Consider the following 12,357-nt stretch of genomic DNA (forward strand, 5'->3'; position numbering starts at 1 on the left):
AAGAATGCAGAAACAGAAAACTGTCAGGCCTCTGAGCCCAAGCCAAGTCATCGCATCTCCTGTGACTTGCACGTATACGCCCAGATGGCCTGAAGTAACTGAAGAATCACAAAAGAAGTGCAAATGTCCTGCCCCGCCTTAACTGATGACATTCCACCCCAAAAGAAGTGAAAATGGCCGGTCCTTGCCTTAAGTGATGACATTATCTTGTGAAATTTCTTTTCCTGGCTCATCCTGGCTCAAAAAGCTCCCCCAATGAGCACCTTGTGACCCCCACTCCTGCCTGCTAGAGAACAACCCCCCTTTGACTGTAATTTTCCTTTACCTACCCAAATCCTATAAAACGGCCCCACCCTTATCTCCCTTCGCTGACTCTTCGGACTCAGGCCGCCTGCACCCAGGTGAAATAAACAGCCATGTTGCTCACACAAAGCCTGTTTGCTGGTCTCTTCACATGGATGCGCATGACAAAAACCAAATACATGTTCTCACTTGTAAGTGGGAGCTAAGTATTGGGCACACATGGACACAAAGGTGACATTAATAGACGCTGGGGACTACTAGAGTGGGGAGGGAGGCGGGGAGGGAGGCAGACAGAGGCTGAAAAGATTGAGTACTATGCTCAATATCTGGGTGACCAGATCATTCGAATCCGAAACCTCATAGCCAGGTAACAAATATGCAGTGTACCCCCTGAATCTAAAAGTTGGAATTATTTTAAAAAAGAAAGTTATGTTCTACGTAGTTATAAGCTTACTCTCTAAAAATGCTTGAATATTACAGTTCTCAATTATTCATCTCCATGTAGAAGAATAATAGGGACTCGCTGAGAGCGCCAAGACATTGCAGCAAGCGAGGGAGGAGAGCTTGTAACGTGAAGCACCACCACACCGCTGTACTTCAAATTCAACTGGCCACAGAGACGGAATCCCAAAACCAGCAAGTGTCTAAGCGCCGCCACGCACACCACCCGCCACGCCCCTCCGCCCCGCCCCTTCCGCCCGCTGACGCCTTCTTCCGGCAGCCTTAGTTTCTTCCAACCGGTGCAGCGCCCTGTTCCCCGAGCGTACGTCATCGTTCTCGCTTTCCGGTAGCTAAGGCGATCAGCGGGACTTCCCACTGAGACGGGCGGATGTTATATTGTATCAGGGCGAACCTCTGAGGAGCGCTGGCTGCGCTTAGGCCACGGTGCGGCAGGCGCCGGGGTTTTCCGAAACAGAAACGTTTAGGGGTGTGGAAACGTGTTCCGAGGAACTGTGGTTTTGAAGTGCGATACACCTGTCTTGCCCTGTTCCAAGATGGTGGCAGGGCTTCTCTGAGTCTCTCTCTTCCGCCAGTCCGTTGGAGAAGCGCTCTTTGATTGGCCAGTGGATAGCGTCGTGGCATGACGCGCTGGGGCGCTGGCCAATCGGTTGAGAGCTGAGCTGGACTTGGCGGTGGGAGCCGGGGCCTGGCTGTAGCAGCTGTGGGTGAGGACGGCTCTAGCTAGGTGAGCGGTTCCGGCCAGGTGAGCGTGGCGCCCAGGTGACGGAGTCCGAGGGCACGGGTATGAGTTTCTGCCGGGGGCGAAGGTGGGCGGCTTCTGGGATGAGGCCTTTTCTTGACAGTTTGGGGTAGCGGGGGGAATCGATGATCCAGGAGTCCCCTGAGGGTGTCATCCCGCACCAGGCTGGCACCGATTTCTGGCTCCAGGTTCCCCAGAATTGCGGGGTGCGCACAGCTGGAAGGACCCAACCCCCGTTTGATAGTTGAGAAACTCAAGACTTAGACAAGTGAAACGACTTTTGCTTCATGACAGCTGGAACTGGAACCCAGGTCCTTGGACTGCCTTCAAGGATTAAACCTCATTTTTTCTTGTATACACATGGTCGCTGTGTCCTGAGAAGTTACGAGTTGGCGAGATAAGGGTGGTTCAGATTTTTTGGCATATTCTCCTGTTATCTTTCCAGGCCTTTCATTCATTCACTAATTCATACTTTCAGTTATTTAGCTCTTCAGATAGCTTCCCCGTTGATACTTTGTTAAAAGCTGTGGACCCATCTCCCTAGAAGAAAGGCACATTCCCTCATGCGCATAACTTCAGAGGATTCGTGGACCTTCTGTAGTCCCCTTGGATTGTGTGTCCAGTGCTAAGAATCCAGACCCTACAAGGGTGAGGGAAACAGGCAGTGGGAAAAGGAGGGAGCAGCAGGTCTTAGGCTGTACATACTTGGAAACCATTAGAGGGAGCCAGTAGTTTCTTTTTTTCGCCGAGGCTGGAGTGCAGTGCCGCGATCTCGGCTCACTGCAACCTCTCTGCCTCCCGAGGTCAAGCAATCTTCCCTGCCGCAGCCTCCCGAGTAGCTGGGATTACAGGCGCCTGCCACCACGCCCAACTAATTTTTGTATTTTTAATAGAGACGGGGTTTTGCCTTGTTGGCCAGGCTAGTTTTGAATTCCTGACTTCAGGTGATCCACAGGCCTCGGTCTCCCAAAGTGCTGGGATTACAGGCATGAGCCACTGCGCCTGGCGGCCAGTACCTTAAAAGAACGTTTTGAGAGAGAGACGGTTATTTAATGAAATCTGCTGACATATTTGCTGAGAGTTGTGATATTAGAACTTGCTTTCATTCCGACTTTAGTTATCCCTTTGCTTCCCATGAAGCTCCAGAGTGCTGACACAGTGCTTCAGGTTCTTGCCGTTGCTAGAAATAGCAGATTTCTTAGCGTTTCAGTTGGAGCAAACACTGGAATTCTTGTGTTCTGGGGTCCATGTAGTAGACTAATTCATTTGCTTTTCTAGCCATGCAATATTATTGCCTTAATCAAAATTATTTACAGTTTGGTACTTCCCAAAATAACAGAGATGGTTGTTATCCATATTGAAGGAAGTGAGCACGAGAGGCCACTTTAATGTGATAAACTCTTTATTTTGCCTTTTTACTACTTTTCTTGAGGGGCTTGTTCCCTTGAACCCCAATAGCTGAGTTGTGTGTTACCCTAGATCTTAGTATATGAACAGGATGTATAAGCACCCGATGAAGTTGGGATCATCTGGGTTTGAGAGTTCAGCCTGTAAGACAGTTTTATTGACCACAGTCTTTTTTTTTTTTATTTTTATTTATTATTTTATTATTTTTGAGACGGAGTGTTGCTCTGTCGCCTGGGCTGGAGTGCAGTGGCCGGATCTTGGCTCACTGCAAGCTCCGCCTCCCGGGTTCACGCCATTCTCCTGCCTCAGCCTCCCGTGTAGCTGGGACTACAGGTGCCCGCCACCTCGCCCGGCTAGTTTTTTGTATTTTTTAGTAGAGACGGGGTTTCACCGTGTTAGCCAGGATGGTCTTGATTATTTTTATTTTTTTGAAACAGAGTCTGGCTCTGTCGCCCAGGCTGTGCAATGGCACCGTCTCGCCTCACTGCAACCTCCGCCTCCCGAGTTCAGACAATTCTCCTGCCTCAGCCTCCCGAGTAACTGGGACTGTGGGCACGTGCTACCACACCTGGCTAATTTTTGTATTTTTAGTAGAGATGGGGCTTCACTGTGTTGGCCAGGCTGGTTTTGAACTCCTGACCTCGTGATCCACCCGTCTTGGCCTCCCAAAGTGCTGTGATTATAGGCATGAGCTACGGCACCTGGCCTTGACCACAGCCTTTCAAGGCATGAACGTGAGCAACCGTGGCGAGGAAAGAGCTTCTGGTGAGACTCAGCATAATAGTAATTTTGGTAATACCAAGTAGAAATAATTTAGCTCAAAACTGGTTCCCATTATTAATTAAACTCAAAGATCAGTATCCAGCTCTTTTCTCCAAAGTTAACCAAGTACGGAAGGGAACAAGCACTCCGCCCCGCTACCGAAAAAAAAATCACTTGGAATGTAAAATTTAATGGAGAAGGAAAGGAAGGAGATTAGAGAGGAAGATAGCTGGGTGCTGAACAGGGTTCAAGACTCTCTCCTTGAGCGAGGGGATATGTGATAGGATATGTGATCTGTGAGGAGGTTTGAAGTCGTAGTATTTAACTACATGTAGTTTGGGGATGATCAGGTGATTGTAAACCTCCCACTGATTGATTTTTAAGTGCTTGAGAGTTGAGAAAGGAGCAGTGGTCAGCAATAACTGTGTGGTTAACCAACTTTTGGGTATCAGAAGGAAAAAAAATGCTGTCACTCTACAGCAACAGTTTCTTCCAGAGTATTTAAGAAACACTGTGTTTGATGGGCCAGGCACAGTGGCTCACGCCTGTAATCCCAGCACTTTGGAAGACTGAGGTGGGTGGATCACCTGAGGTCAGGAGTTTGAGAGCAGCCTGGCCAACATGGTGAAACCCCACCTCTATGAAAAATACAAAAAATTAGCCGGCCATGGTGGCACATGCCTGTAATCCCAGCTAATTGGGAGGCTGAGGCAGGAGAATTGGTTGAACCCGGGAGGTGGAGGCTGCAGTGAGCCAAGCTGGGATTAAAAAAAAAAAGAAGCACTGTAACACTGTGTTACGTGGCCCATCTTCTTTTTTTGACATTTAGTTCAGAATTTCACATACCATTAAGGTTATTAACGTTTTATCTTCAGTTCCCTTTTAGACTATGGCGACATACCTGGAGTTCATCCAGCAGAATGAAGAACGGGATGGTGTGCGTTTTAGTTGGAATGTGTGGCCTTCCAGCCGGCTGGAGGCTACAAGAATGGTTGTACCCCTAGCTTGTCTCCTTACTCCTTTGAAAGAACGTCCAGACCTACCTCCTGTACAATATGAACCTGTGCTTTGCAGCAGGCCAACTTGTAAAGCTGTTCTCAACCCACTTTGGTATGGATTCTTTTGAAACTGGTAAAAATGATAAATACAATATATTATGACTTTTATGTGATGCTCATAAAAGTCATTAAATTTGGGCAAGTCATCAAATTTGTGATGAGCAGTAGTGAAACTCTTAATGATTCTTGTGGTGAGTAGTAAGTGGTGAATATTTGTAGAAATCTCCCTGGCCTGATAATTCCAGATAAAATTGGAATCTTACAGGAATGAGGTAGAGGTAGAGGTAGAGGGAGAGGATTTGTAATTCACTTTTTTTTTTTTTTTTTTGCTGATAATCAGTTTGCTTTTGGCTTAACTGTAGACTTTATTGATTCCTCTTAATTTCCCAAAAGAATTCAAAAGCTTAGACTGTCTTGTCATGCTTCCCTGGTACAGTGATGCCATATGGCAGGGAGAAGTAGCAGGCAGAAGAAATTTTAGCTCTTAACAATTTGTTAAGTGTAATTCTTGTGTGTGTGTGTGCCTGATATAGTGACCTATTTCTTTTAAATGTGGACATTATTTGAAATGATTTTTAAACAGGTGGAGAGTGTCATAACATTTTTATATGAGGGAACATTTTTTACTTCATTCCCATTGCTTTTATTTAATGTGCCAATATATGAGTGCTGCTCTGATGTAAAATTGTAGCCACTGGTTATTAATTTTCTCCATGTAGAAAGAAGGGGAAAAGTAACTGAAGCGTTATCTTGAACCAGTTCGAGGAAGTGAAATGTGCTTGCCCAACTTTTCTTCAAGTGGTCTAAGTCAGGTTAAAATCTAGAAACATTTTCCTGTGTGTGAAATATGCTCTTAATGTTGGGATTTAGTAGTTTCACATAGCTGGACAATAAAGATGTTAGAAAAAAATCATGAAGAGTATGTTAAGATAAAAGGCAAAAGGGAAATAACCTATAATTTATATAAATCATGACATTTAAAAAATTAGGAAATTGAGAAACAGAAAAAGAGATTTAGTATTTCTTCACTGTGGCTATTTGATGGAAATTTTGGTGTACTTAGCCAGAATTCTAACTGCCATGAACATTGCGTACTTGTACTTACTTAGCATACACATAGAAACACTTATTTGTGTGATTTACTGAACTTGAAATTTATAAATAAACGCTTTCTACCTTAAAAATAAAAGTGGTACCTACTTACAATATTTATCTTTCTCACAGTCAGGTTGATTATCGAGCAAAACTTTGGGCCTGTAATTTCTGTTTTCAGAGAAATCAGGTATGTGAATTATTTAACAAAATATGTTATATGTTTTATTTTAGTTGTATTATGAAAAAAGTTGTTAGATTGAATTTGTGTTTACACTGGCAGTGAGCAGTTTCTGCTGAACTCAGGGTGCTAGCTTTTGGTAAGCACAATATTGAATTTGAACATTTGTGGTTTATTCTGTTGAATGGTTTTCTTGAGTCCTTGTCATTTGCTTGGGACTGGGGGCAGGGCGCTCATTGAATTCCCTTTTACACATTTTCTGTAGGCAGTGAATCTGTGACCCTAAGAAAGCACCTGTTGTTCATATTTCTCTTGACTTCAGTGTATTCTAATTGGATAGTGTACATCACTAAATTTTCATTTTCTGATCTTTCTAAGTTTTAGGGTCCAGGTATCAGTGCTGAGCTGCTTTTGATTTAAAAATTTTTAAAGTACCAAACTAGAAGGAGCTCACAAGTCACAGGAGAGATTTGTCCATAAAAATAACTGTGCGGCCAGGCGCGGTGGCTCATGCCCGTAATCCCAGCATTTTGGGAGGCTGAGGTGGGTGGATCACGAAGTCAAGAGATCAAGATCATCTTAGCCAACATGGTGAAACCCCATCTCTACTAAAAATACAAAAATTAGGCCAGACACAGTAGCTTATGCCTGTAATCCCAGCGCTTTGGGAGGCTGAGGCAGGTAGATCACGAGGTGAAGAGATCGAGACCATCCCGGCCAACATGGTGAAACCCCCTCTCTACTAAAAATACAAAAATTAGCCTGGCATGGTGGGCGCCTATACTCCAAGCTACTTGGGAGGCCGAGGCAGGAGAATCACTTGAACCTGGGAGGCAGAGGTTGCAGTGAGCCGAGATCTGCGCCACTGCACTCCAGCCTGGTGACAAAGCAAGACTCCATCTCAAAAAAAAAAAAAAGAAAGAAAGAAAATTAGCTGGGCGTGGTGGCACATCCCTGTAATCCCAGCTGCTTGGGAGGCTGAGGCAGGAGAATTGCTTGAACCTGGAAGGTGGAGGTTGCAGTCAGCCGAGATTGCGCCACTGCACTCCAGCCTGGCGACAGGGTGAGACTCTGTCTCAAAAAAAGAAAAAAAAAAAAGTAACTGCCTGTAGTGGAAGTGTTCTAAGACTGGATTGTGGTAATTATTGCACAACTGTACATTTCCTAAAAATCTTTGACTTGTGCACTTAAAACGAGTGAAATTTTATGTAAACTCTACCTTAATAAAGTTGTTAGAAAAAAATTGTGTCTAGTGTAGTGTACACTGTTCTAACAGATCTTAAGCTCTTCACATGCATTTGTTCATATATTTGATCATCATTACAATTACTCATTCTCAGATGCAGCACTTAAGTCTAGTGATGAAGAGAACAGTGTGCAATTGATGACTGACTATAGGTTCAGAAACTATAAGCAAATGTCATTCAAAATGTATCTTCATGAGAGATTCAGAAGTATATACAAATCTTGGCCGGGCGCGGTGTCTCACGCCTGTAATCTTAGCACTTTGGGAGGCCGAGGCAGGCGGATCACGAGGTCAGGAGATCGAGACCATCCTGGCTAACATGGTGAAACCCCGTCTCTACTAAAAATACAAAAAGTTAGCCAGGCGTAGTGGTGGGCGCCTGTAGTCCCAGCTACTCGGGAGGCTGAGGCAGGAGAATGGCGTGAACCCAAGAGGCAGAGCTTGCAGTGAGCTGAGATTGCGCCACTGCACTCCGGCCTGCTGACAGAGCGAGACTCCGTCTCAAAAAAAAAAAAAAAAAAAAGAAGTTGTACAAATCTGAAAAGCATATCTGCTCCCTATTACATTTGGGATTAATGTCTCTGTTTAGTATAATTTATTATAAAAATTCTAAGGCAGGGTAGCATAGTGGCTAAAGAGCCAGAGATTTGTAGCTAGACTGCATGGGTTTGACTCTCAGATCTACCACTTATTTCCTGTGTAACTTTGGGCAAGTCACTTAACTGCCTGTGCCTTCATTTCCTTGTCTTTAAAATTAGGATGATAGTTTAGTATACCTATAGTCACTTCACGAGATTATTGTGAGAATTAAACTGAGTGAGTATAAAGGACTTAGAACAGTGCTTGACACATGGTTAAGTGCCATATAAATATTTGATATTATTATGCTTACCTGAGATCGTCACCTGCCAATTTACAAGTATGATCTGCAAATCTATGTGTCCTCAGTGGAAATAATCTTTTGTAACCTTCCTAGCTGGACAGTATGGGGGTTTTCTAGCTCTAAATGAATATAGAGCTGGAAGATGGAAGGATCAGAGTGATCTCGGTCTCCTTTGCTCCCTTCTGTGCAACTGGCTGACTGGGTGGGTGAATAGGGCCTCTCTAGGTTGCTGGAAGGTGGCTGGTGTGTCTGTAGTCATCGATCATCGATCGAGCTTTACCCTGCTGGGAGCTGCAGCCAGTGGGCAGTCATGGCCAGGATGGGGCTAGAGTCTTCTGCTGGCTCTGACTGAGATTCCTGCTGGGGCTCGCATGCCTAGTTGTACCCCTCTCTCCCAACCAGAGGCCCCTTAAAGCTGCCTGTCAGCTCCTCAGCAGCACTTATATTTGGTCACTCTGAGGTCACTGGCCTGGCATGATCATCTGCTCAACTTGGGGAGATGGACCTAAACTTGTGTTTTTAATGTAAAGCTAAAGACTATTTGGATTATAAACCAACCCACAAGCTGTGAATTTAAAACATTTGCAGAGAGTTTTAAAAACAAAAGGAAATGCCTGTGGCATTATGTTGACTGGATAAAACAAGTTCCACATTGTATATATGGGATGTTCTCAACTGTGCTTAAGTATGGAAGGAAATATGCCAGGAGATTGACAGTAGCTGCCTCTAGGCGATAGGATTTTGGGAATTTCCTCCCTTGTTTGCTTCTATTTTCCTGGACTTGCCAATTTTTCTACATTGCATATGTATTACTTTATTGATAATAGCCAAAATAATAAACCTAAATAAAGTCTTTGGCTTTATTTAGACTATTGACTATTGATGAAATAGGTGAAATCTCAACCTTTAATTTGCAGGGCAAAACTTAAGAAATGGTGTTCATTTGTGTGTTTTTGACTAGGCATGGTGGCTCATGCCTGTAATCCCAGCCCTTTGGGAGGCTGAGGCGAGAAAATCACTTGAAGCCAGGAGTTCAAGACCAGCTTGGGCAACATAAAGTGTGTTTTTAAACATTTGGAAGTTGTAACAATGACTTAAAACTGCTCTAAAAAATATTTTTTAAAGAAGATAGAAAATGATATAAATATAAGGCAGAGTTAGAAGTTTTAAATGCTGATTTTTATATTTTTGTAACATGTCCTGTATTTTGTGCTTTCAGAATAAATATGTGGTCATTACCGTTTTTTTCTTCTTTTTTGAGACAGGGTCTCGCTCTCTTTCCTAGGGTGGAGTGCAGTAGCGCAATCATGACTCACTGCAGCCTAAACCTCCTGGGCTCAAGTGATCTTCCCACCTCAGCCTTCCAAGTAGCTGGAACTACAGGCACGAACCACTGTGCCTAACTAATTATTTTATTTCTTGTATAGAGACAGGGTCTCACAGTGTTACCCAAGCTAGTCTCAAGCTCCTGGGCTACAGTGTTCCCCTCGTCTTGGCATCATCATTTTTACACATGGAAAATCAAAAGTGTGATATAGATATGCCAGCCCTAATAAAATTGTTTCCTTCTTTTCAGTTTCCTCCAGCTTATGGAGGCATATCTGAGGTGAATCAGCCTGCTGAATTGATGCCCCAATTTTCTACAATTGAGTACATGATACAGGTAATTTCTTTGTTGTGCATTTAATGAGCAATGTTAAATATTGAATTTCTCTTGAAATCCTTTGTCTACCATGTCTCTTACCTGACCAAGGACTTAAAGCTGTGAGGACAGCAGGATCCTAACCCTTAGGTTTGATGTGTGTGCATTTACTGGCATTGTTTTCAAGTCCTGATATTATACCCCATCATCTAGTTGTTTAGCTTCAAAACCTTAGACTTATCCTTGACCTCTGTCTTTCATGTTCCATATCTAATTCACTGGAAAATCCCATTGACTCTATTAGAAATTTATCCAGAATCCACCCACTTCCCCCTCCCTACTACCAGCTGCCCTGGGCCAGTCACTGCTTCTTACTTGAATCTCCTAATTGTTCTCCCTAATGTTACCATTGCCTGTTTATACATTATTCTTCACCCAGCAGCCAGAGTAACTCTTTAAAAACAAATCATGTTACTTCTCTGTTCAGAAAACCTCAGTGGTGAAAATGGCTTTCCTTTACCCAGGATAAAAGACAGTTTTCAAAACCCTGTGTGTTACCACTCCAACCCCAGTATCTGCTAGTGTCCTCATTGAGCCCAGTGGGCCTCCTTGACTCTCCTCAAATGTGCTAACACTCCTGCTTGAGGACCTCTGCTCTAGCTTTTCCCTGAGGCTGGAGCTCTCGCCTGTATCTGTAGTGCTCCTTCCCTCTCCTCCCTCAGGCTTTGCTCAAACATTTTTTTCTTTTTTTTCTTTTTTTTTTTTTTTAAGAGTCTCGTGCTGTAGCCCAGGCTGGAGTGCAGTGGCATGATCTCAGCTCACTGCAACCTCCGCCTTCTGGGTTCAAGCAATTCTCCTGCTTCAGCCTCCCAAGTTTCTGGGATTACAAGGTGAACCCCACTATGCCTGGCTAATTTTTGTATTTTTAGTAGAGACGAGGTTTCACCATGTTGGCCAGGCTAGTCTTGAACTCCTGACCTCGTGATCTACCCACCTTGGCCTCCCAAAGTGCTGGGATTACAGGCATGAACCACTGCACCTGGCCCTCTTTTTCTTTTTTTTATGATGGGGTCTTGCTCTGTTGCCCAGGCTGGTACGTAGTGGCGCAACCATAGTTTACTGCAGCCTCAAATTGGGCTCAAGGGATCAAGGGATCCTCCTGCCTCCGCCTCCCGAGTAGCTGGGACCACAGGCATGTGCCATCATGCTCAACTAATTTTTAAATTTTTATACTTTTTGTTGTTGTTAGAGACGGGGTCTCGCCATGTTGCCAGGCTGGTCTTGAACTCCTGGGCTTAAGCAATCCTCCCATCTTAGCCTCCCAAAGTGCTGGCATTACAGGCATGAACCCAGCTCACATGCTACTTTCTAAATGAGTCTGCCCTGACTTCTCTGTTGAACAGTTGACTCTGCCCTCTGCCTCTCCTCCTGGTGTTTGCAGTCTCCCTTAACCTCTCCATTCCAGAAAGCTTGCTCCTTGAGGCAAGTAGAAGTCTTTGTTCTTTCTGTTCACTGTGTGTCCCAGGACCTGGAACAATGTCTGGCATGTAGGAAGTATTAAAAAATGTTGAGTAAGTTGTTGGATACAAATAGTTTTTATGTTTAGTTTGATTTAATAGAATCTAAGTCATTTAATGAGTTAATTAGAGCTTTGTGTAGATGTCCTTGTCTCCTAAAACTAAATATAGATGAAGACTTACGATTTTCCTACCTAATTTGCCTTAAAAAGTGCTGGTTAAATCTATTTGTATACTGATCATTATACTGTTTTTCTTTGCCCAAAGCGAGGTGCTCAGTCCCCTCTGATCTTTCTCTATGTGGTTGACACATGCCTGGAGGAAGATGACCTTCAAGCACTCAAAGAGTCCCTGCAGATGTCCCTGAGTCTTCTTCCTCCAGATGCTCTGGTGGGTCTGATCACATTTGGAAGGATGGTGCAGGTTCATGAACTAAGCTGTGAAGGAATCTCCAAAAGTTATGTCTTCCGAGGGACCAAAGATTTAACTGCAAAGCAAATACAGGTTTGTACCTTACTTTTACAGGAGCAGGGACAAGGACTTTTTTCTTTCCTTTTCTTTTAAAGAGACTAGGGTCTCTTTAAAAGAGCCTGTAGCCCAGGCTGGAGTTCAGTGGTGTGATCATGGCTCACTGTAGCCTTGAATTCCTGGGCTCAAGCCGTCGGCCCACCTCAGCCTCCTGAGTAGATGGGACTAGAGGCACGTGCCACCACACCCAACTGAGGACATTTCTTAAAAATTAGTCATTCACTTTTAGTGTCATTGGAAATGAATCTTTCTGGCCTTTTTTTTTAAGGATATGTTGGGCCTGACCAAGCCAGCCATGCCCATGCAGCAAGCACGACCTGTGCAACCACAGGAGCACCCTTTTGCTTCAACCAGGTGAGATCCCAACATGAAGTGTTACATGTACTATGATGGACAGGCAGATGATCCACGGAAGTAAGGAAAGAAAAATATTAGAACTTTTATTTTCTTATTATTAAAGAAAAAGATAAATGATTAAGCCTAATCAGTATTCAGTGTTTTGTCAAAAAGGTTTTGAGACCGCTGTGCTTAGACATT

The 12,357-nt window shown here is 44.0% G+C and overlaps 1 protein-coding gene across 3 annotated transcripts in view; it reads left to right on the top strand.

Moving 5' to 3' along the window:
- Positions 1 to 1,017: 1,017 nt before the first annotated feature.
- The window catches only part of SEC23B (SEC23 homolog B, COPII coat complex component), a 49,598-nt gene continuing 38,258 nt past the window's right edge, over positions 1,018 to 12,357 (top strand). Inside the window, exons 1-6 of one of the 3 annotated variants that reach the window (XM_007961169.3) lie at positions 1,018 to 1,489; positions 4,549 to 4,783; positions 5,956 to 6,013; positions 9,710 to 9,796; positions 11,560 to 11,796; positions 12,089 to 12,174. In XM_007961169.3, the coding sequence (XP_007959360.2) occupies positions 4,563 to 4,783; positions 5,956 to 6,013; positions 9,710 to 9,796; positions 11,560 to 11,796; positions 12,089 to 12,174 (689 nt within the window). In that variant the 5' untranslated portion in view covers positions 1,018 to 1,489; positions 4,549 to 4,562. Of the gene's footprint in view, positions 1,547 to 4,548; positions 4,784 to 5,955; positions 6,014 to 9,709; positions 9,797 to 11,559; positions 11,797 to 12,088; positions 12,175 to 12,357 lie in introns of all 3 variants that reach the window. The other 2 variants (XM_007961164.3, XM_007961165.3) reach the window with 2 other exon arrangements.

Source organism: Chlorocebus sabaeus, chromosome 2 (genome assembly GCF_047675955.1).
Source record: "Chlorocebus sabaeus isolate Y175 chromosome 2, mChlSab1.0.hap1, whole genome shotgun sequence".
In the NCBI taxonomy this organism is placed as follows: Eukaryota; Metazoa; Chordata; class Mammalia; order Primates; family Cercopithecidae; genus Chlorocebus; species Chlorocebus sabaeus.